Source organism: Acartia tonsa, chromosome 9, assembly GCF_053477335.1.
Source record: "Acartia tonsa isolate MP-2025a chromosome 9, ASM5347733v1, whole genome shotgun sequence".
Lineage (NCBI taxonomy): Eukaryota > Metazoa > Arthropoda > Copepoda > Calanoida > Acartiidae > Acartia > Acartia tonsa.
Window position 1 is genome coordinate 26,000,659 of NC_137268.1, and position 20,413 is coordinate 26,021,071.

Sequence of the window (20,413 nt, forward strand, 5' to 3'; positions counted from 1 at the left end):
ATTTACACAAATTGAAAATTGCAGCATATTGCAAGTTACTGTTAGACGTAAATTTTAAATCTATTCTACAATTATTAATAAGTTATGAAAAAATTTTTTAGAATATCTAAAAAGTATGCATCATTAAAATATATATGTAATGCATGTTATTTATTTAGTGAAAATAGATCATTTAAAATATAATTTGGATCGACTGCTGATTTTTTGGTGAAGAATCCCTATTCTGCCAGTACAATTTACTTGTTCTGTAAGTCATATTATATATATACATATATAATGTTATTTACCATTATATACTTTCCATGCATATATTTTATCATGACACTTTAGAGCGCATCTACTTTTTAAAAATTAACTATTCGGTTGCCTAACCATTATTATTGGGCGTCGCTTCTAATGGATTCGGTTATCCTTTTGTCTAGTTTCAAAGTTATTATTGTTTCAGACCCCAAAAAAGTCAAAGCATTTGAAGGATAAAAAGGCACTAATCTAAAAAAAATGAACAACGACGATGCTGGCAGCGAACCGCCGCCTCCGGGAGATGTTGGTGACGAGGACGACTATGAAACGGTTGACCAGCACCCGCCCAATGAGGAGGAAAATGCGCATTATTCGTTCGAGGACGGGGCCCCGTTGATCACCGAAGAGGATGGACAGATGGGAGAGGAACTCATGAGAGAGGGGGATGAAAGGTAATTTATTTAAGCCAGATAGTTTACAATTTCATTGCCATATGATTTCTTTAATATTAATTTTAAGGAAATATATTTTTTTTTAATGAAAGTATCTATATTATAAATCTTTCTTTTCTTGGTTAACTAAACTGTGTGCGTTTAAATAATAAAAAGGCATGCTCTCGAACGTATTTTTAAAGAAACTAGTATCTTACACGCCAATCCCCCCCACCACCACCACCTACTCCCCCCGGTAAAACAATTCATTTTTGTATCTTTGCGGGAATGAAATTAAATCTTACTGTATGAAAATCAACAATTTTTATAAAGTGTACGAGAATAAATTCCTTTTTATATTTATTTTTTTTAATTAATCCCCATTTAAAAGATTAGAGATGTATTTCTTTTTTCCTTGTTTTTAAAATCCTTTCCTCATTATAGGATTAAATCATTACTTTATTAGATTAGAAGCTATTTTTTCACTTGTGCTGCATAAAAAAGTGAACTATACAATAACAGATGTTAATTTAGCTGAAAATTTTGTAAATTCTGTAATTATGTGGGTTAAAGCTTTTGTTATATTAATTTTCTATTCATATGTTTTGAAAAGTTTCAATTAAAAAGTTAACCTTAATAATATTAGGTAATGATTAGTTTAATACAAAAACAATATAAAATTATATGATTTAAATCTCAAGTGTCATGTTACACTTGGATAAAGTACCTAATAAAATATCATATGTTTTATTTTAAAATTAAGCAGGTAGGTAATTGTTTTGTACTCCGTAGAAAAAAAAAACATTTTTTGGAACAATTAAAAATACAGCAATTTTATCTTTACATTTGCACAGGTTGACATGTTCGGTCATGAAATCTTATGTTCACCTGACATACAAATTACAAAAATCTATCAAAATATTTTGTCATCTGTTAAAAATCTACGAAAAGCTTGATGAATATTCTTCGAATTTCTACACCCAAAATCTTCGAATAGCTGCGAGTTGTTTTCAATACTAAAATAATCTTCAAGTTAAAGCTAATGAGCACATCAAGAAAAGTATAATTAGATTCAGATTCAAGAAAACCTCATGGGAGAAATTATTATACTTCAAGTTTTAGTCATTTTTAAATCAATTGCAATAAAGAGTATTAATCAGAAGATCTGCAAGCGGAGGCAGAGATGAGGGCGAGAGAAGTGCCTCACGGAGCAGAAGCAGGAGTCAGAGTAGATCTAAGAGTAAGAGCAGGAGTAGGAGCAAATCTAAGGGAGAAAAAAGGAGCAAGAGCAAAGAGGAGAAACGTTCAAGATCTAGGAATAGATCAGGTAAAATCGAGCACTGATAATCCCCCCCGCCTTATTTTTAACTAAATACTTAAAATAAAGTAAAAGGATGTCTATCTGTTTGTTCAACTCCCCCCTCCTTAAATGCCCCCTAGAGGCCTCTAGGGGGCGTAGCCACTAGTTGAAAAAAATGTCATAAGCATTAAAATTGTGTTCATATTTCTTTGAAGTTTTTTTATTGAATATTTTTAATAACTATTGTCAAAAATCCTAATTTTATGGGTATAAATAATATAATGTAATTTTAGATAAAAGAAAATCACGGTCAAGATCTCGGCGAAGAGAATCCGACAGTCGTCGGGACAAACACTCATCTTCCAGTCGTTCAAGGCGTGATGACCACCACAGGTCTTCAAGATCAAGCCGTCATGGTTCAGACCATCACAGCAGCAGTAGTCATAGGCGACCATTAGCCGGTGGAGACGCACGACGCGACATTGATATTCGCCGCCGTCGGGGCAGTGACTTTAAACGTGGAGGTTTGTCAAGGCGACCGCCACCGCCTGATATGAGGCGAGGCCCGCCACCACCGCCCCACAGGGATTCCTTTCGCCATCCTCCTGGGTTTGATGATAGGAGAGGGGGAAGAGGACCAGCGTCCAGAGATGTACATCCACGTTACAGGAAAGTGCCATTGTTACTTATCTAGGTTAAGTTAAAATGTAATAAAATGGAAGAACTTTGATTCTTTGAATCACACATAGAAAATTCTTGTAATTCTGTAAAGAGCTTAATCCATCACTGAATTTAATTTTCTTTGATTCACTTTGTCTTTCAGTCCGCAGCGGATTGGTGTCAAATGAGATTTACTCAGCTGCTATTAGAGCTAGGCCTCTGATTTTAAATAGATAAAATTGAAAAATATAACAAATAAAAAATGTAATGGTATCTTACAGAGGTGAACATCCACCACCTTCACTCTCTTGGAGGCGTACCCCACCCAGAGACCAACATGGACCTCCACATCATAGGTGAGTACATCATAGATACTTAGTCATTGAAATGACATAGATTACCAAAGCACATAATAAGTAGTGAATAACCAAAAATCATGGATGGAAATAAGGATGTAATGATTTAAATTAGCATGTGTTGATTGGTCATACATTAGGAATTTTATAGAAAAAGAATCTTGAAACCTTTCACATGTAATTTTATATGTTCGAATATTTATATTTTGTGGAGCATATTTGACAGACCGACGTGTAAATTATAAAATGGAAGATCATTGTTATGGAGAATCTTCTAAAAAAGTTCAGTCGTCTATCTTGAATACTAGCAGAGAAATCATTTTCTCTGGCTTTACGGAGTGACGGACAGACAGTGTGAATTATTTACCTAGTAGTTTGACTACTAAAAAGATAGAAAATAAGAATATTTATGATGCGAAGCCTTTTTGTATTTACAGTACAATTACAATACATGTGTTACTTTCTTCCTTTCAGAAAGTGTTTAGATATAAGGCTGTTCAGTTCATGGGAGTGAAAACATATAAAACTTTACTTTTTTTAGGCCTGGAGGAAGACCGCCATATCCACCATCAAGACGCCCTCCCTCACCTCGTGGGGCTCAACATAGAGCACCCTCACCAAGACATAGGTTAGAACATTTTTGTAGGTTAGTAGGAATATAATGAAATGAAGTATTTCGATCAAACTTGTGATGTCCTTACAGTGGACAAATGTCCAATAATTGGAGTATTTTGAATATTTTTTACCTATCTTTTTTTATAAAGAAGGAAAATAAGTATAAGTCTCTTAACAAAAGTATCCCTTTCCTAGAATTAGGTATTAGGAATCCAAATTGAAATTAATAAAACGTTTAGGTTATATTTGGTTGATAATTTTTTTAAGAATTATATTCTTGTTTCAATAGACTTTGATAATAAGATTGAAACAACTATTCTTCCTCTCTAAAGAATGCCAAAATATTACAAAATATGTAGAGGTACTTACTTAGATAATCTACATGCATTTTTTAGGGGCAAAGGACATTCTCCCCCGCCACGTAGAGGTGGATCAGCAGACAGACACTCAAGGCCAGCAGCTTATCAAAGGTAGGGCCAAAGATTTTTGTGAAAGACTGATAATTTGAAATATTTTAAGACCTTAAATGGTAGTTACATGAAAAGTAGGTACCTACCATTATTAACTGGAAATCGCGTTCCTAATATTTTTTCGGTAACTATAGGATTCTGATAAGTACGTTGCTTTACAAATATGAAAATACTGTATAACTAATATTTTTTTCCATAACCAAAGGCCAGGAGGTTCACCACCTAGAAGGCGGTCAGCCTCGCCATCAAAGAGAAAAAGGGCATCAGCATCCCCCAAAAGAAGATCAACATCAAGACACAGGGGTTCTAAGGAAAGGGTTAAGGGTGAAAGGTAAGACTTTTATTTATTTAGTCCGCAAATAGAAAGAAAATTCTAATGTATTGGCATTTGATTGAGTTGCATTTAGAATATGATTTTTTGCAACGTAATTTGAACAATTTTTGTTAATACCTAACTGTTTTGAAATTGACGAACGCTGTTCTTTAAGGGAATCATTGGGAAAACGAGACAAGCGTAGCGGTTCTCCATTTACAAAGTTAAAGAAGGAAAAGAAAGCAGCTAGCAGTCGTGACAGCTCTTCTTCAGAGGATAAAGGAGCAGCTAAAGCTGTCAAGAAGAGAAAGAAGCACTCCTCGGGTACCAGTAATGATGATAACAAGCCAAGAACTCAAGATTTTACTGAGGAATTGCTGGATGCTCCATCAAGTAAGAATGAAAATTTACATTGATTCTGTAAAAAAAAAAACGTTTTCAAGCTTTTTTTTATATAAAAACTTAGTTTACAGAAGAGTAATAGTCTTTTTATCTAATATCATTATGGATTTTATCGTGCAGAGATGAAATCGCACAAATGTTGTTTGTGCGTAGAACGTTATTCAGTTACCGAATCTTATTTACATTAAGTAGTTTTAAGTATCACCAAAACATAGGTGCATTACATGATCATTACTGACTGACCAATCCTTGAATTTTAAAGACTATTTTTACCACCAATAAAATAATACATTGAAATTGTTTAGTTTCAGCTGGATTGGTACCTTCCTGGTTATCTGAAGCAATGAGAGATACCAAGAAAAAAGAAGAAAAGAAATTAAGCAAGTCTAAAGCGGCTAAGAAAGAAGCAAAGTAAGTTAACTTCACTAAGCATTACTGTGTTTCTCTTTGACTTTAGTTGTCCGCCCCTAGCTTCAAGGGGGGAGAGGGGTTATTTATGCCATGAAAATATATTTGAACCACTACAGGACCAGTAGGTAAATTTTATAAGAAGCGGTTCAACGGTTACCGAGATCCTAATCTTCATATGGATAGACGTCTTTCTAATTTGTGCTAGATTATAATATGATTAAAGGAGGAGAACATAGTGTTTATAACTCTACAGTCTCTTTCTTTCCTTAAAAACATAATTCTGAATTTAAGAAATGTATAAGGTACATTGAATATTTTTTGTTTATCTATGTAAGTGTGAACACAAAGGAACAAATATTCAATCAGTAGAAAAACGTTTTCAATATTTTACTAGTCAATTGATTTTTCGTATGAACTTTTATTTCTACGCTAACTAGGTAAGTTTTTCTAAAGCTTTATCAAACGTAATTATTTTCAGTATAATGTTTTTGTAAGGACATTTATGTCATTTAATGTAAAGAGTAGCTCGCTGCGATACTGTAAACTTTAGTCAAATACATTAACCATAATAAGTGTACTAAATATTGAATTATTTTAGATTGAAAGAGAAACTGAAGAAAGAAGCCAAGAAAGCAGCTAAAGAAGGAAAGAAAAAGAAAATAAAGAAAGAGAAAGTAGACAAGGAAGAATTATTAGAAGATTTAGTTCCTGAGCTGGATCTAAATCCAATTGTACCCAAAGTGAAACCTGAAGTTTTTGAGCGCCCCCATGAAAGGTACCTAAATGAGAACAATATTTTGCACATAAAACTAAGTATTTCTTTATATATCTACGCTTTCATAGTTAAGATTTAATTAAAATGGTCAGGAAGGGATATTGTATTGAAAGAAAACTATTTTGTATCTTGAAAAAATATCAACATTGAGACTAAAGGTGTAGTTGCACGAAATGCATTTAAACTTGAATTATCGAATTACACATTTTTTTTTCTTTTCAATGGTTTAAACTACTTTGATAGGGCATATATTTGAAAGAATTTCAATATTCTACCACGTTGTTTTAAAAATATGATAAATGCAACTTGTATGGCTGTTTTATTTTCACAAAAACTGCATGCCGGCTATTTTAGTGGTGCCTAATTAAATTGTTTAATATTTATTGTAATACAATACTACACATGTTGGACAGTTTTCTTTTAACATATGCTTGTAATCATTTTTTTGAAATGCACTTCATGCAACTATCCCTTGATTATTAATCTGCATTCATCATTGACAAATGCAGATTGCAACCACCAACCCCCATATTGTTTTGGTTACCCAAAAAATTATGTGGGACATTTTTCTTTGGGATAAGGTTGTTTTAACCCACAAGCAAATAGCTTAAAACCACCACATGACCAGTAAAAATATCATAGTGTTAATTATACTTAAATCAAAAGTTATATCTTAGTATTTTTCAAGTTGTTTAAAAGACTTATTGTTTAGGTGTATATCCCCATCTCTATTTGCCATCCCAGCCCCTATTACTGGATTCACAACAAGATTAGGAGACTTAGATTTTTACAGGTAGAGTACATTATAACCAGGAATTATGGGTAGGTAAAACATGACCTTTGGAATTTCCTTGGCCCCCTCAAATCTAGGACTCAAAAATTGCACACTTGTGAGACTAGGATTTAAGGAACTTTTAATTTTTTAGTTTCTTCTTGAGTTAACCTTGGTTTGCAATATTATGTACCCTATAAACATTTTTTTAGTGTTTTAGGTAGTTTGGTTTTTAATGCCTTTTAATGATTTACCTTAAAAGCAGTTATAATCTAGAGTTTTATAAATGTTGTAAATGCTGAAATTCATAAATAAAAGAGAAGAAACATTCAAAACAAATAGCTTTAAAAATTTCAAATTGTCTTATTTTACTAGGTATGTCTTTTTTTCACAAATTTTTATTTTATTATAGATATGGCAAGTTTGGAATAACTGATGGTAAAGTATTGAAAAAGATCCAGATTGATATCAAGAGAAACATTGCACCTAGTCAGGTCAGTAATAATTTGATATTCGTGGAAAATTGTATGAAATTCGAAGATATACATGAATTTTCAGTATAACTGAGAACCGGTTCTAATCCACCGGATATTTATCGATTTCGAAGCCATACTGGAATGTAAAATTGCTAGTAATGCTGTTACTATATAACTAGAATTTGTTTGTCTGTCATAGTTAATTACCTAACTTTGTATTGTTCTGTTTTTATGGAAAAAAAGGCTTTTAGTTTTCACTTCTTTCACCTTTTACTCTATTTGCCATTGTTTACTTATTTTTATCTTAATTTTAAGGATAAAATTATTATTTTTAAGTAAGATGTAAAAACCCAAATAATAATACAAAAGACTTTTATCAGTATAGATAAACTGATATCGATACCTTTAAGGCTTCTAATACCTAGGAATGTGTATTATGTATTACTATTAAAATATTATGATGTTTAGGTTAATTTGAATGGCACAATTACAAGAGAGCTTGGTGATCCTTCTAAACTTTATGTGCCAAGAAATAAGAAGGTATATTATATTTATCTTATGTCACGTACTTTTCCACAAAGTGCCTGTTGAGCACTGAACCACCATCCACTAGTTAGGAAATAAATTTAGAATGAAGGTGGGCTATTTTTTCCTATCGTAACTCCTGCGGGGATCCTAACCCTGTAGGAAACCAATATCATAATTCCTAATAAAAAATTAAATAATGATATTTGAGTATCTACATAGTCAAGTTATAGGGGGAAAGGACATTGGCTAAAATAACAACTATTCGGTTCTTTCACACGATATACCTTAATACCCCCCCCCCCACCATCTCTTATTTTGAAATAAATTGAAAAAAAGATAGTTGGATTTGGGGGGGGGGGGGGTTATAAATTATAAACATTGTTTTTACGCGTCCATTGTTCTCTCTCTGTATCGCTGAATGTTTAGGAACAAATCCCTATATTTGCCAACATCCGTATAGCGCCAGAGAAGCCTGTGCCTCAAGTCCAAGGTCCTCAAATAAGTCTCAAAGCTGCTCCTATCCAGCAATATGAAGAAAAACTCAAGGTAAAATTGTAGTTTAAAAACCGGAAAGAAAAACTATTTTCCAAATCAGATTTCTTTTTCGTGTACAATAACAAATAAATAACAGAGGTTTTGTTGTATTAAATTTTGTCATTTTATAAGAGAAAAATATCATAGTTTTACTTAAAAGCTTTTCCATAAAGCACATATTTTGACTTCCTTTTCACTAAACTTATTTCAAAATATATCATGTAAAAAAAACTATCAGGCTGCTATAGTGAATGAGGAAGATGATTTACTAAACCCTGGAGGTCTTGGTGGCCTCGCAGGTGCCAGGTATACATCCAGAAGTTCTAGCCAGCTCTCACCTTTACCAACTGTGCCCACTGGATACCCAGCAAGGTAAATACAAAAAAAAATATGTACCGATATTTCTATTGATTTCATTGGAGACAGTTTTATAATATACATACCTTAATTAAAGCACTTTTTATTTACTTTTAAAATCAATTTTATTTTTTTGCCTCTTTCTCTACTGGCATTACTATTCTATAGGTTATTTCTCTTTTTAGCTAAAATCGTGTAATTTTTATATTGCAGCGTTACTTCTAGCATACAAATTGTCCTTACTTTTAGGTATGATCAAAACGACGTATTTGCGCCAATGAGTATTGATAACAGTCACAACTTCCACCAGAAAAGACAACCAAGTCCTGGATTAAAAGCAGTCAATCTGGAAACCAGACCTCTGTCCAGTACGAGAATGAGACATGGGTCTTCACCAATGAGAAGAAGTCCCTCCATGGAGTTCAGAGGGGGAAGGGTGGGGAATGGGATGGAGATGGATAGAAGAGGACCTCCTTCGCCTTTACCATTTAGGAAAGTCTTTTTTTGGGTATCTTTTACTAATAAAATGAGAAGTGGGTAAACAACACCATTTATTAATAAAAGAATTTATTGGATTTAAAAAAAAAAAGGGATTTTGTCCAATTATACCTATAAAAACTTCCATAAATGTAGGAAATGAAAAAAATATTTGTAAAGTCTTATAGAAAAATTGCCATTAGTAAAGACTTACTACTTATGTAGTACCCAATGTCTTCCAAAAAAAAAACTTAAAGAAAGTAAGCCAAAAGACTTATTTAACAGGGATGATTTCAGCGGTGACAAACATATCTACCCCGACCTTAGAGTTCCAGGGCTACCTAATATGACTGCCGGTGCTGAACCTGTTTCTCCTGAACTACCCTGGCAGCGAGAACAAGATATTCTTCTCAAAAAGGAAGAGCTTGTTAGAGGTAGAAGGGATGTCGAGGTTATGAAGAGAGGGAGAAGTACTTCAAATTCCCCGCCCCCAGCATTGGGAAGGCCGAAATCACGACTGGATGAAAGGCGTTCTCATTTGGATGAAGGTATGAGATTTGTCATTTGTAGCCTAGAAAGTAGAATTACTTAGCTTAGCAGAGAATTTTCAACGAATAATAAAACAAAAAAATTTAAAAATCAATACCAGTTACGTTACCCCATGCTTTTGGCTCCTCGTAGCTAACAAAACTGGTTTTAATCTTATAATTTTTCATTTTAATATCTGCGGATAGCTGTCTATACTTATTACCTATAGTCTTATAGACTTAATTACTTCATGAATTTTTTGTCTTTTTCAGATTTCAAGACAGAAGACAAAGAACGTGACAAGCGACGAGACAGAGACAGAAGTGAAGAAAGATTCCGTGAAAAAGGGGATGCTGATCTTTCAGACAGAAGAGACAAAGATTTTAGGGAAGAACACCGTGGAGACAGGGGTGACAGAGACAGAGATACAAGAAGAGAAAAAGATTTCAGGGGAGAAAGAGATCATCATCATCATCATCGAAGAGATAGAGATTATAGAGATAAACGGGGAGATGATAAACGAGGCCCTCCAGCTGACGGGCCACCTCGTGCTGATAGGGATAGAGATCTTCGTGACAGGGACAGAGATTTGCATGGTGGTAGGGACAGGAAAGATTTCAGAGGGAAGCCTCATAGTCACCAACATAATCATCCACCTCCATATTTTAGGTATTTTTTTCCTGCGCGGCAAATTGTTTCCTTTTGAAGTACAGCAATAACAGCGGAGATTACATTAATTCGGATGATAGAAATTATTTGTCCAGTATGGCTTCAAAACCTATTAATATTAGCTGGATTAGTAGAACTGGTTCTAAACAAGACTGAGAAATCATCTTGTAGTATCATATGATATCCAGTTTTCTAGGAATATAAAAATGTTCATTTGTACAATCATAATTTTAAAACCAGTTTTGTTAACCCATGCCGTTGGCATCTCGTGGCTAACCAAATTGGTTTAATCTTTTAATTGTACATTTTTATATCCGCGGAAAGCTGTTTATAATACGATGCGATAAATAACTGTTAATAAATCATAACTAGCAGAAAATATTTTTTTTTTCCAGATATAAAACAGTTATTTTACCGTTGTAGCTGATTGCTTATTGTAGAGTACCATCATTGCCTTTCAGGAAAACTTCAATATATATTTTTTAGAGGAAGGAATGGAGGTCAACCCCATCACCATCAAAGAGGGGGCTACAGACCTAGGTCACAAGAAAGAAGAGACCACAGGTACAAATATCTTTCTAGTCGCGCAGCTATTATTAGATTAAACTTATTGCCTTATATTTAGGGGTTATTAGGAAGATTAGAAATAAAATTGTTCTAATATTGAAACATTTAAAAAGCTGAAATTAATAGACAATATTTTTCAGGATTGGTGATGGACAAGATTTCAGATCTCGCAGCCCACGCCATAACGACGGCCGCAGACCTCCACATCATGGAGGAGGACCGCCCCGCGGACATCCACACCATAGAGACGGTCATACCAGTCATGACCGTGATCGCAGAAGCTCACATGAACGTGGGGGTGAGAGAGACAGCCGACGGTCAGATGACACCCGGAGGGGGGAAAGAGAAGAGGATGGGCGACATAGGGGGAATGTGGAGGAAAGAAGGCATAGGGGTAATAACCCAGGGGGAAAGGAGGAAGAAATTATGCTAATAGAAGAAAGAGAAAAGAAGGATGTCAAGTCTAGATTAGGTAAGCATAAAGAAATAAAATTAGTAAATAAAAATTAACATAGCTGTTAATGCGTCTGGTTTGAGTCTGGATAAACGCTAAGAAGGTATATCAGTTACTTATTCTTTTGTAGGTGTGATTAATCATTAGTATTAAAAGAAAATTGTCTTGGCCCAAAATTCAGCACAAATATTAGTTTTGCAAAATGAAATGCGTCTTAATTAAATACCTACCTATAGATTTTAGACAAAAAGTAAAGATTTGAATAAATCTTTATCTGCCATGTCAGGGATGACAGGTAAGAAAATGCCGTTTCTCAAAGTCATACGAGCTCATACGCAATATATCAGTTTTCGCGGTATAATATTTTATTTAGGTACTTATTTTCTATAAGATAAAAGCGACGCATGCAAGATTTTTTAATTCGCTAGGATATAAAGATGCATTTTTCTGAAACCGCTAAAACTAAGATCTAAAATTTGCGTCACGCTTCCCATATAACGTATGACCCCGTAGGACCTTAAGAAACGGCTTTTTCTTACCCATCATCCATGTCAGGAGAGAAAGTGCTTGAAGGAGGGGCTAGTGGTGCTAATGAAAGGTCACATCCTGATGTTCTTGCAAGGCTTGGTGATAGAGCTCATAGCAATGGAAAAGGTACCTATATATTGAACTTTGTGGAAAATTTTAGAACAAGTAATATGTTGCGCTTGCCTGTAGTTTAGTTTTAGTTGTATAATTTTCAGAATGTTTATTGAATCTTAATAACAAGAAATGAGAAGGGGGGATTTCTCTAAAATCGTGAGAAAAATTTAAATTGAGATAAGTTAAGGCTATAAATTAAATAATTCGTTTCTGTGTTAGGTAAAGGTTTCAATGTGAAAGAAAGACTTGGAACATTTAACAAAGAGGTAAGATTTGAAAACTGGTTTAAATATTTGTAAATGTTTTGGAAATGAAATTTACAATACAGTCAAAATAAAAAACCGTTTGTTTTTACTATTTTTCAGTATTATGACATACCTATTAATTTAAGCATTCTAATATTTAATATTTGATTTCAGAAAGGGAAACCGTCCTACATCGAACATGATATCAGGTTTGAACTTAGTACTTTCATCATCTATAATACAAAGTATAACGATGTCTGTCTGTTTGTTTGTAGCGAAGGATCTCGCTAACCGCTGAACCGATCGGGTTCTCCTTAACAGCGTAGCTTCTCATAGGTCCCAGGAAGGTTTATAACTATTTTGGGGGAGGGTACCACCACCCTCACAAGAGAAATCACAATAAAATCGAAAAAAATTGAAATATTTCCGCCGCATAGTGTCGCTAGCGTAGTCGCGCTGCGTAGAGACATGAATTTAACAGCTGATAACATAGACAAATTATTTCTCAAATTAGATATTTAAAATATAAAAAAAAACATTTAAATGCCACTAGAGGCCTCTAGGGGCGTAGCCGCTAGTACATTAAAAAACCTAAAGGATGATACTTACTTTTAAAAACCAATGAATTTAGAATACATAATTTTTAAAGAAATTGAGCTTTAGCGGAAAAATGAAGTAAAAAGTTTAATTTTGACTGAATTGTTTTCACTTTTTATTTTTTCATAGGGTTGAGGACGACAAATGGTCGGCCAAGTACGGGAGCAGGCTGAGATCAGATGGATCTTGGAGGCATGATATGTTTGCTGAAGATGGTGCACAAGAACCAACAAGTACCACAAACTAAATTTATCAAAAAAATCCGCCTAAAAATAAAATGAGTAAAAATCTACCAATTACAATTGTTTATTTTTTATTCACTGAAAAATATACAGGGTGGGGCACATAAATCCGGACTTTTTTTAAACGGCCATAGCGTCAAAACTACTTGACCAATCAGGACGTTTGACCCCTCTATAAAAAGCTTAGGTAATTACCTTTTAGCACAAAAAAATCTTTGGACGATGATGGGCGTGTATTTCGAGCTGGCCGCGCATATGTTCAACAAGGCAGATTCGAAATGCGCTGTTGGTTTAATCTTGATTCTCGACTAAGGCCCACTAAATCTGACCTCAGCCCATCTGTAGGTAAGGTAGGGTTATAAAACTTGCTGGAAATACTCTTAGATACATAAGAAAGACACTAGAAAAGACTAGAGCTCTCTATCTGAAATGGCTTGGCCGTAGTGCTCCAGCAAAGTGAAACGTGGCAGATTTTAAGATGTCAAAAACGTCAAAAATCGTGAAAAAATGTGAATATTTCTCGGTTCTCGATTTCAGGAACCCATATGGAACTTTAAAACTCATTTTAGACTATGGATTGCGCTGACAACCGTAGCTGAATTGTCATGCCATTTCCAAAAAGGTAAAGAACGTCGTTCTAGCTCAACTGTGGTCCAAATAAGAACCTCCGTGTCTATGGGTAGCTTGAAAGTTGGGTTAATTTGGATCCTGCGGTTACTCACGTTCCTAAGGAAATGTGGCCTCCCAGCAGCCTGATCTTAATTCAATGGACTTTTGGGCCTAAAGCTACTTTGAAGCATGCACCAGTAGACATGCCTATACCACAAAGACCTCCCTCATTGCCACTATCAAGGAGAACTTCGCCAGCTTGGCCTTGTACATTTTGACCTGGGCCTGCAGGCATTTGAGGAGGCGGGTAGAGGCGGTGAATGAGACTGGCGGCCATTGTTTTGAATAATCTAATAGTCATATACCTATTCTGCCTACAAGTTTTTAAAATTCAATAAAATCTTTAAAATTGACGATTTTATGTTCATTTGTTTAAAAATTTGAAAAAGTCCGGATTTATGTGCCCCACCCTGTAGGTAGGTCATTGAAAGATTTATTTTTTGTCCTCTCACTTTTGATGTACAATAAATACGCTATGCACAGATTTTAAAATTTTAATGGGATTTCATCGAAAGAAGCTACATACATGGGTTGGAAAGTATTTTTAGTTGGTGAAATCCTCTTATAATTATCATGAAGAAGTTTAGTTTACCTTTTATTTGCCTACTATTCCTTTAAAAAGAAAATTTTCTAATATTATTATACGAACTATCTATACGGCTAGCATATCTATTGATTCTGTTAATAAGAATCAGAATATATCTGAAAGAAAACTTAATAAAAATAGGACAGAAAATTTAAGTCAATCATTGATAATCAGAGAGAATTTTTTATCTGAAGAAATACTAGGTACATATTTTCCACTAAATAATTTCCAAGTTACCTTGATAGTTCCATATTTATAATTCCTAGGTACGAAGTTTCTCTCAAATATGATATTTTTTACCAATTTTTTCCAAATATTTTTTTTCTTCAAATAGAATAGATATTCCTCATACATATATGCAATAAAGTCTAGTTACTCAATGTTACCTCTAAATATGTCTAACCATAAGATTACGGCTACAATCAATATTCTATCAATATTAGTAGTCGTTTAAATATATCAATGCATAAATAATGACTAGAGACCACCTGTTTTATTATTACAATACAGCATGACCCTCAAAAAAGTATTTTTAAGCATCTGCAGCCCTTATTTCTCAATGAATTTAAAAAAAATGCATATGTCCTTGTTCTCCATAGTATTCCACATAAGTAGATATAAAAATATTTTTTTTACCTCCATTAACACCGGAGATTTTTAGAGCTAAAGTTTTGAAAAAGTGACTGAGAAAAAGAATTTTTTTTTGTTTCTCTTATTTTTTGGATGGTTATATTATGTTTTTCTGGCAACTGAATAATGAGACACAAAGAAAAACAAGTTAACTAATTATTTCTTTTTTATTCCACCAAAAAATATAAATTTTTAATGGCAAAAAATACTACAGAATGAATTGATAATTTGCAAATTTTAGGTTATTTATTAACCCTTATTTGAGAAAAGGATTAATTATGACAGTTGCTCCGCCTACTTTTCTGACATCTCAATAATTTAATAGGGGGTTAATTAAGCTTTTTAGACAAAAAAATCATTATGTTTTAATTTTATTTTCTTCATAACTTTTTTCTTATTAAAGTTAGGATTGTGAAACAAAAACAATTTTCCTGCTATATTCATAAAGATTTATTTGGTTTTTTAATCTTAAAAAATTTTGCCTAATAAGTAAGTTTTTCAAAATATCATTAAACTAAAAAGACTCAAAAAATATGTGTAAAAAAATGCTTTTTACTCAAAAACTAAATTTTTTATTTCATTTTTGTATAAAGTTTCTGCTAGTAACAAAAATAAAAGGATTTCTACCTTAATTTTGCTAAAAAAGTCGTTTCATGTTAAAAGTTACTTTTTCCTCAGTCACTTTTTCAAAACTTTAGCTCTAAAAATCTCCGGTGTTAATGGAGGTAAAAAAAATATTTTTATATCTACTTATGTGGAATACTATGGAGAACAAGGACATATCAATGCATTTTTTTATAATTCATTGAGAAATAAGGGCTGCAGATGCTTAAAAATACTTTTTTGAGGGTCATGCTGTACATTTTATAGTTTACTTTTCTCTTAAAATTAAAAATATTTTTTTCCTTATGTTGTAGCGCTACTTATGGATAAGTCGTTGAATTTGAATTCAATTTGAAACTATTTTTTTATGTAAATTTAAAATGCTTAATATGTATAATATGTATTTATCTGCAATTTTGTATACCATTTTTTTTGGGGTCAAATTAGGCATTTTATGTGTTCTTATTTTTTTGTTATTTGCACATAAAAATGTGTTTCTGTTTCAGAATTTATAAATATGAATATTAAAAAAATGTTCTAAAAGTAAGTGTTTGATTTGACCCACCATTTTGGCAACCTATGGTATGTTTTATTATGTACCTTATTTTTTTTTGAGCATCTGCTTTTTTGGAAACACACATTTTAAAATCAACTTTGCTTTGGTTAGAATTCTCCTATTTTTGATAAAATTAGTTTGTTGAATCAGAATTATTTTGATCTCTAGTTGTTCGTTTTAAAAACTGTGTTAAATAAAATATTTGTTTTAATTGGAATTTTTTATAAAATATTTAATTTTGTTAACTTTGATAAACTGAAGGATGGGATACACCATGAGATCTTATTTTGGTGTATCCTATTATATAAAGTAGTAAGCGTTTTTTTCTGTCCTGCTAACTGCTGAACCGATATTGTTCTCCTTTACAATGAAGCTTCTTATAGGTCCTGGGAAGGTTTTAAACTATTTTTGGCTAGGGTGTCTTCACCCCCTCCCCCCAAAAAATATTTTTTTACTCTTTTGAAACTCAAATTTAAAATGGTATGAGTTCGACTTTCCCCCCTCCTACCTTAAGTGCCCCTAGAGGCTTCTAGGGGGCGTAGCCACTAGTATGATATATCTGAACTAAACTTTGCTTATGGAGTGCATTATTGATTACGGTCAACTCTTTGATTACTGACCTTTGTCTGGAAGTCCTGACTGAATGGTAATGAATTACATAACTAATTAATATCTAAATTTCCACAGTTAACATTCCATTGCTATTGATCGATCATTTAATATCTTGGGATGTAAATATTTATTAATGGTAAATTTTTCTAGTAACGAACTCATTTTAAAAGAAAATTTATTTTTTTTCTGCAAGGTACTTTTTAATTACAGGATAATTTATGACTTGGTATAATTGTACCAGAACTTTGCAGTCTTGACACCTAAATAACAACGATAGTTATCTTTTTGAATTTTAAAATTAATAGCTGAAATGTTTTCAATACCAATGAATGAGCACCATGACTTTTTGATCAGTCGGTAATGCTATAAAGTAATATACACGACTGCCATTTTTGATCAACGAGTATCTACTCTATGTACCATTTTGTGTGTCGGTCTATCAGCAGGGTTGTCATTTTGGGCGGGCGGTTTTGGGCCTCCTATTATAAGGTCGTTTTGGGCACCCCCTTTTTGAGGGGAGGGGGTGAAAAAAGAAATAAATGTACAAAATTTCCTCTCGTTATCTCTACTGGCTAACTAGAGCCTGGCCTTTAAAAAATAAACAGATAATGGTAGCACGGTGTTTTTTTACAATTTCTAAGCAATGTGCAGGTTTTTAGCTCTTCTGCATATTTCAACTAAATCATATAAGGACAAAGATATGATATCTAAAAAATCTTTTGTCAAGTTCTACTCTACAACTCTCGCCAGTCGGTTTTCTAAAAAAAATAGTTGAAAAATGTTAAAAACAGACATCGCCAGCGCTAGTCACGGTTCAAAGATAGCACATCATACTTTTGACACAAGAGTATTAATCGCATTTTTTAGGTCAGCAGAAGAATTAAATTCGAAAAAGTGTATTTTGAGTAACAGGTCTAATATACCTACATACATGGAATTTCATTTAGGAGGGTACATACAATTTTCTCAATCTTTTTTAGAAAGATGGACTGCTGAAATTTTTTTGAATAAATGTCATTTTCTTTTGCCTTTTTGCCTTTTATGCTTAGCTACTTAATGATATTGTTTTTTTTTTGTTATTTCCAGGGTTGTCATTTTGGGCGGGCGCTTTTGGGCGGGCAGTTTTGGGCGGGCGGTTTTGGGCCGCCCAATATAAGGTCCTTTGGGCACCCCCCTTTTAGGGGGAGAGAAAAAGGGGAGGGGGTTAAAAAAGAGGGGGGGGGCTGGCCTATTTTTTGGGTGATATCCTTATACTAAAGTAATAGGATGTGTGTCTGTTTGTTTGTGTCTCTGTGTGTTTGTACCGAAGGATCTCGCTAACCGCTGAACCGATCGGGTTCTCCTTAACAGGGTATCTTCTCATAGGTTCTGGGAAGGTTTATAACTATTTTGGGGGAGGGTACCACCACCCTCCTAAGAGAAATCGCCCCTAGAAAAAATTTCCACTCCCCCAAAAACTTATTTTTAAATTTTTTAAACTAAAAATAAAAATGTGGGGAGGAAACCCACCCCCCCCCCCCCCCCAAAAAAAAAAAAAAATTATTCCCCCCCCCCAAATTTTTTTTTACTTTTTCTTTTCAAATTTAATATTATAATTGGATTATCAAATTTGACTCTCCCCTCCTCAAGTGCCCCTAGAGGCCTCTAGGGCCGTAGCCGCTAGTTAACTATATAAATTAGTAAGCTTTTTGGTATCTAGAGAAGGATTTTACTAACTGATGAACCGATATGGTTCTCCTTTCCAGTTGAGCTTTTATAGGTCCTGAGATGGTTTTAGGCTATTTTATTTCTAATAATAAGTCTAGGTATGGTTTTAGGCTATTTTATATCCGTTTTATATGCTTTTTATGACATTTGCCCAAAACCACTTTTGGGCGCCCAAAACCCTTTTGGGCAATTGGGCCGCCCAATATAAAAAAAGTGCCCAATTCGACAACCCTGGTTATTTCTGGAAGTAAATTGCTGACAGACACAAAGACTTTTAGCTGCTTCACTTCTAAACATAAATTGCCTTTGTTGTGAAGTTTGCAGAAGTCCAAGACATATCCTGAATATGAAAGGAAATTATTTACTTAGCACATTTTATTTGTATGTTATATGTGATTAGTATCAAATTAGCTTTGTCATTAAACTGTCAATATGAATCAAGACTTAGCAGTCTATAATTCAATTGTGATTATGTTAGATACGACTCTATTTAAACAAGGATGAAAATATTCATTATTGAAACGCGAGTAAATAGTTAAGGGGGCGGGCATTACATGTCAATTATAGTTTCAACGATTTCAAGAAAGTTCGATTCTTTCACCTGTCAACAGGACTTTATTTTTTTTCCTATCCTTAACCCGTGCGGGGATGGGGGGGGGGGCTACTTGGTATATTTATTCCAAAAAATAAGCAGAGGGGTGTTATCTATGCTCAACAGGCACTTTGTGTGAAAGCACCCCCCATTTTCATAGATTTTAAAAAAATTAAAACAACCTCTGTGTTTAAAAATTCAATGTGATCTGAGGGTCGTTCTTCTCCAGATATCACCATCAATACTCCATCTAGATTACCAACCTAAATATATCCTTCCTTATAATAAAGTAAGAGGATCTTTGTGTGTACTGTGTACATAAGGGTCGCTAACCGCTGAATGAATCTATATGGTTCTCCTTTATAATTTAGCTTCTCACAGGCCCTGGGAAGGTTTATAACTATTTTGGAGGAGGATACAACCACCTTCCCATATCAATCGCCCCAGGAAAAAAATTAACACCCCCCCCCCCAAAAAAAAAAAAAGAATTATTAAATTTTATAGAACTAAAATATGTTTTTCGAATTCAACTCTCCCTTCAAGTGGTTGCATTTTTTTCTGACAATTGAATTAACATTATGGTGCTTTGATTATTTCAACAAGAATTATTAGGGATATTTAAGTAACTGCTTTAAACTTAGTATTCCTTTCTTTATATTATTTGTAAAATATGTAACGGCTAAGCCCCTAGACTGTTGATTTTAGAGGGAGAAAAACATTACATGATATAAGGAATAAGGATGGCAAAGTTAAAAGAAAAAAAGTTTTGAAGAAGGTGTCATATACTTGACCATTAAGGATTTAATTACCTGTGGCCAACAGCACCGGGGTGTTTTTAATTTTCCAAGGTTTTTCCAACCTTCTGACAGATTCTATTCAAATAATCTTGTGTTGTTTCATACGAATCATTTGTTGTTTTTAAAAAGTATTCTGCTTAACAAAATTTAAGTTAATCTATCTAGATGTAGGAAACTGATATTTCCAACTGCAGTTAAAGATAGATGTCTGAATTTTCTCCAGAAGAATCTCATGACCACTTACTATCCTATCTATTTTGGGGGAGGGTACCACCACCCTCCCAAGAGAAATCCCCTCGCGAAAAAAAATTTCCCTCTCAAAAAAAATTTTTTATTTAATTTTTAAAACTAAAATTAAAAATGTGGAAGAGGCAACCCTCTCAAAAAATCTTTTTATATTTTTTCTTTTAAATCTAAATTAAGAAATTGGGTAATTCAATTCTCCCCTTCTCAAGTACCCCCAGAGGCCTCTAGGGGCGTAACCGCTAGTCTATAATACAAAGTAGTACTATGTCTGTCTGTCTGTCTGTCCGTCTGTTGTCTGAAGCTTAAGATCTCAGTAACCACTGAACCGATTGGGCTCTACTCTTCAGGGAATAA

General features: G+C 33.6%; 2 protein-coding genes and 1 long non-coding RNA gene across 5 annotated transcripts in view; 2 read left to right on the forward strand and 1 right to left on the reverse strand.

The window, feature by feature from the left end:
* Window positions 1-16,316, forward strand: LOC145328631 (uncharacterized). 3 transcript variants are annotated; one of them, XM_080172388.1, is made up of 26 exons: window positions 1-692; window positions 1,832-1,998; window positions 2,265-2,634; window positions 2,907-2,987; window positions 3,529-3,615; window positions 3,998-4,072; window positions 4,278-4,403; window positions 4,561-4,778; window positions 5,093-5,198; window positions 5,797-5,973; window positions 6,686-6,766; window positions 7,158-7,239; window positions 7,690-7,761; window positions 8,176-8,295; window positions 8,522-8,655; window positions 8,890-9,130; window positions 9,401-9,665; window positions 9,918-10,314; window positions 10,801-10,878; window positions 11,022-11,353; window positions 11,891-11,989; window positions 12,197-12,243; window positions 12,397-12,431; window positions 12,949-13,155; window positions 14,147-14,519; window positions 14,651-16,316. In XM_080172388.1, the coding sequence occupies exons 1-24, from the start codon at window positions 499-501 to the stop codon at window positions 13,064-13,066; spliced, it is 3,702 nt and encodes a 1,233-aa protein (XP_080028514.1). In that variant the 5' UTR covers window positions 1-498; the 3' UTR covers window positions 13,067-13,155; window positions 14,147-14,519; window positions 14,651-16,316. The 3 variants fall into 3 exon arrangements, with proteins under 3 accessions (XP_080028514.1, XP_080028515.1, XP_080028513.1); XM_080172389.1 differs by having other exon boundaries at window positions 1,526-1,998; window positions 14,147-16,316; XM_080172387.1 differs by having other exon boundaries at window positions 14,147-16,316.
* The window catches only part of LOC145328632 (uroporphyrinogen-III synthase-like), an 18,750-nt gene continuing 14,390 nt past the window's right edge, over window positions 16,054-20,413 (forward strand). The window contains exon 1 of the mRNA XM_080172390.1: window positions 16,054-16,092. The gene's annotated coding sequence lies outside the window, so the exon portion shown is untranslated. The remainder of the gene's footprint in view (window positions 16,093-20,413) is intronic.
* On the reverse strand, window positions 18,318-20,181 carry LOC145328633 (uncharacterized). Its single transcript, XR_013882530.1, has 3 exons — window positions 19,826-20,181; window positions 19,199-19,279; window positions 18,318-18,764 (listed from the first exon to the last, which is right to left on the reverse strand). It is a non-coding gene; the product is annotated as an uncharacterized LOC145328633 (long non-coding RNA).

Coding starts and splice junctions, on each gene's coding strand:
- LOC145328631 (XM_080172387.1), top strand. CDS start 499: ATGAACAACGACGATGCTGGCAGCGAACCGCCGCCTCCGGGAGATGTT. Junction 8,296..8,521: donor AATATGAAGAAAAACTCAAG/GTAAAATTGTAG, acceptor AAAAACTATCAG/GCTGCTATAGTGAATGAGGA. Junction 9,666..9,917: donor GCGTTCTCATTTGGATGAAG/GTATGAGATTTG, acceptor TGTCTTTTTCAG/ATTTCAAGACAGAAGACAAA.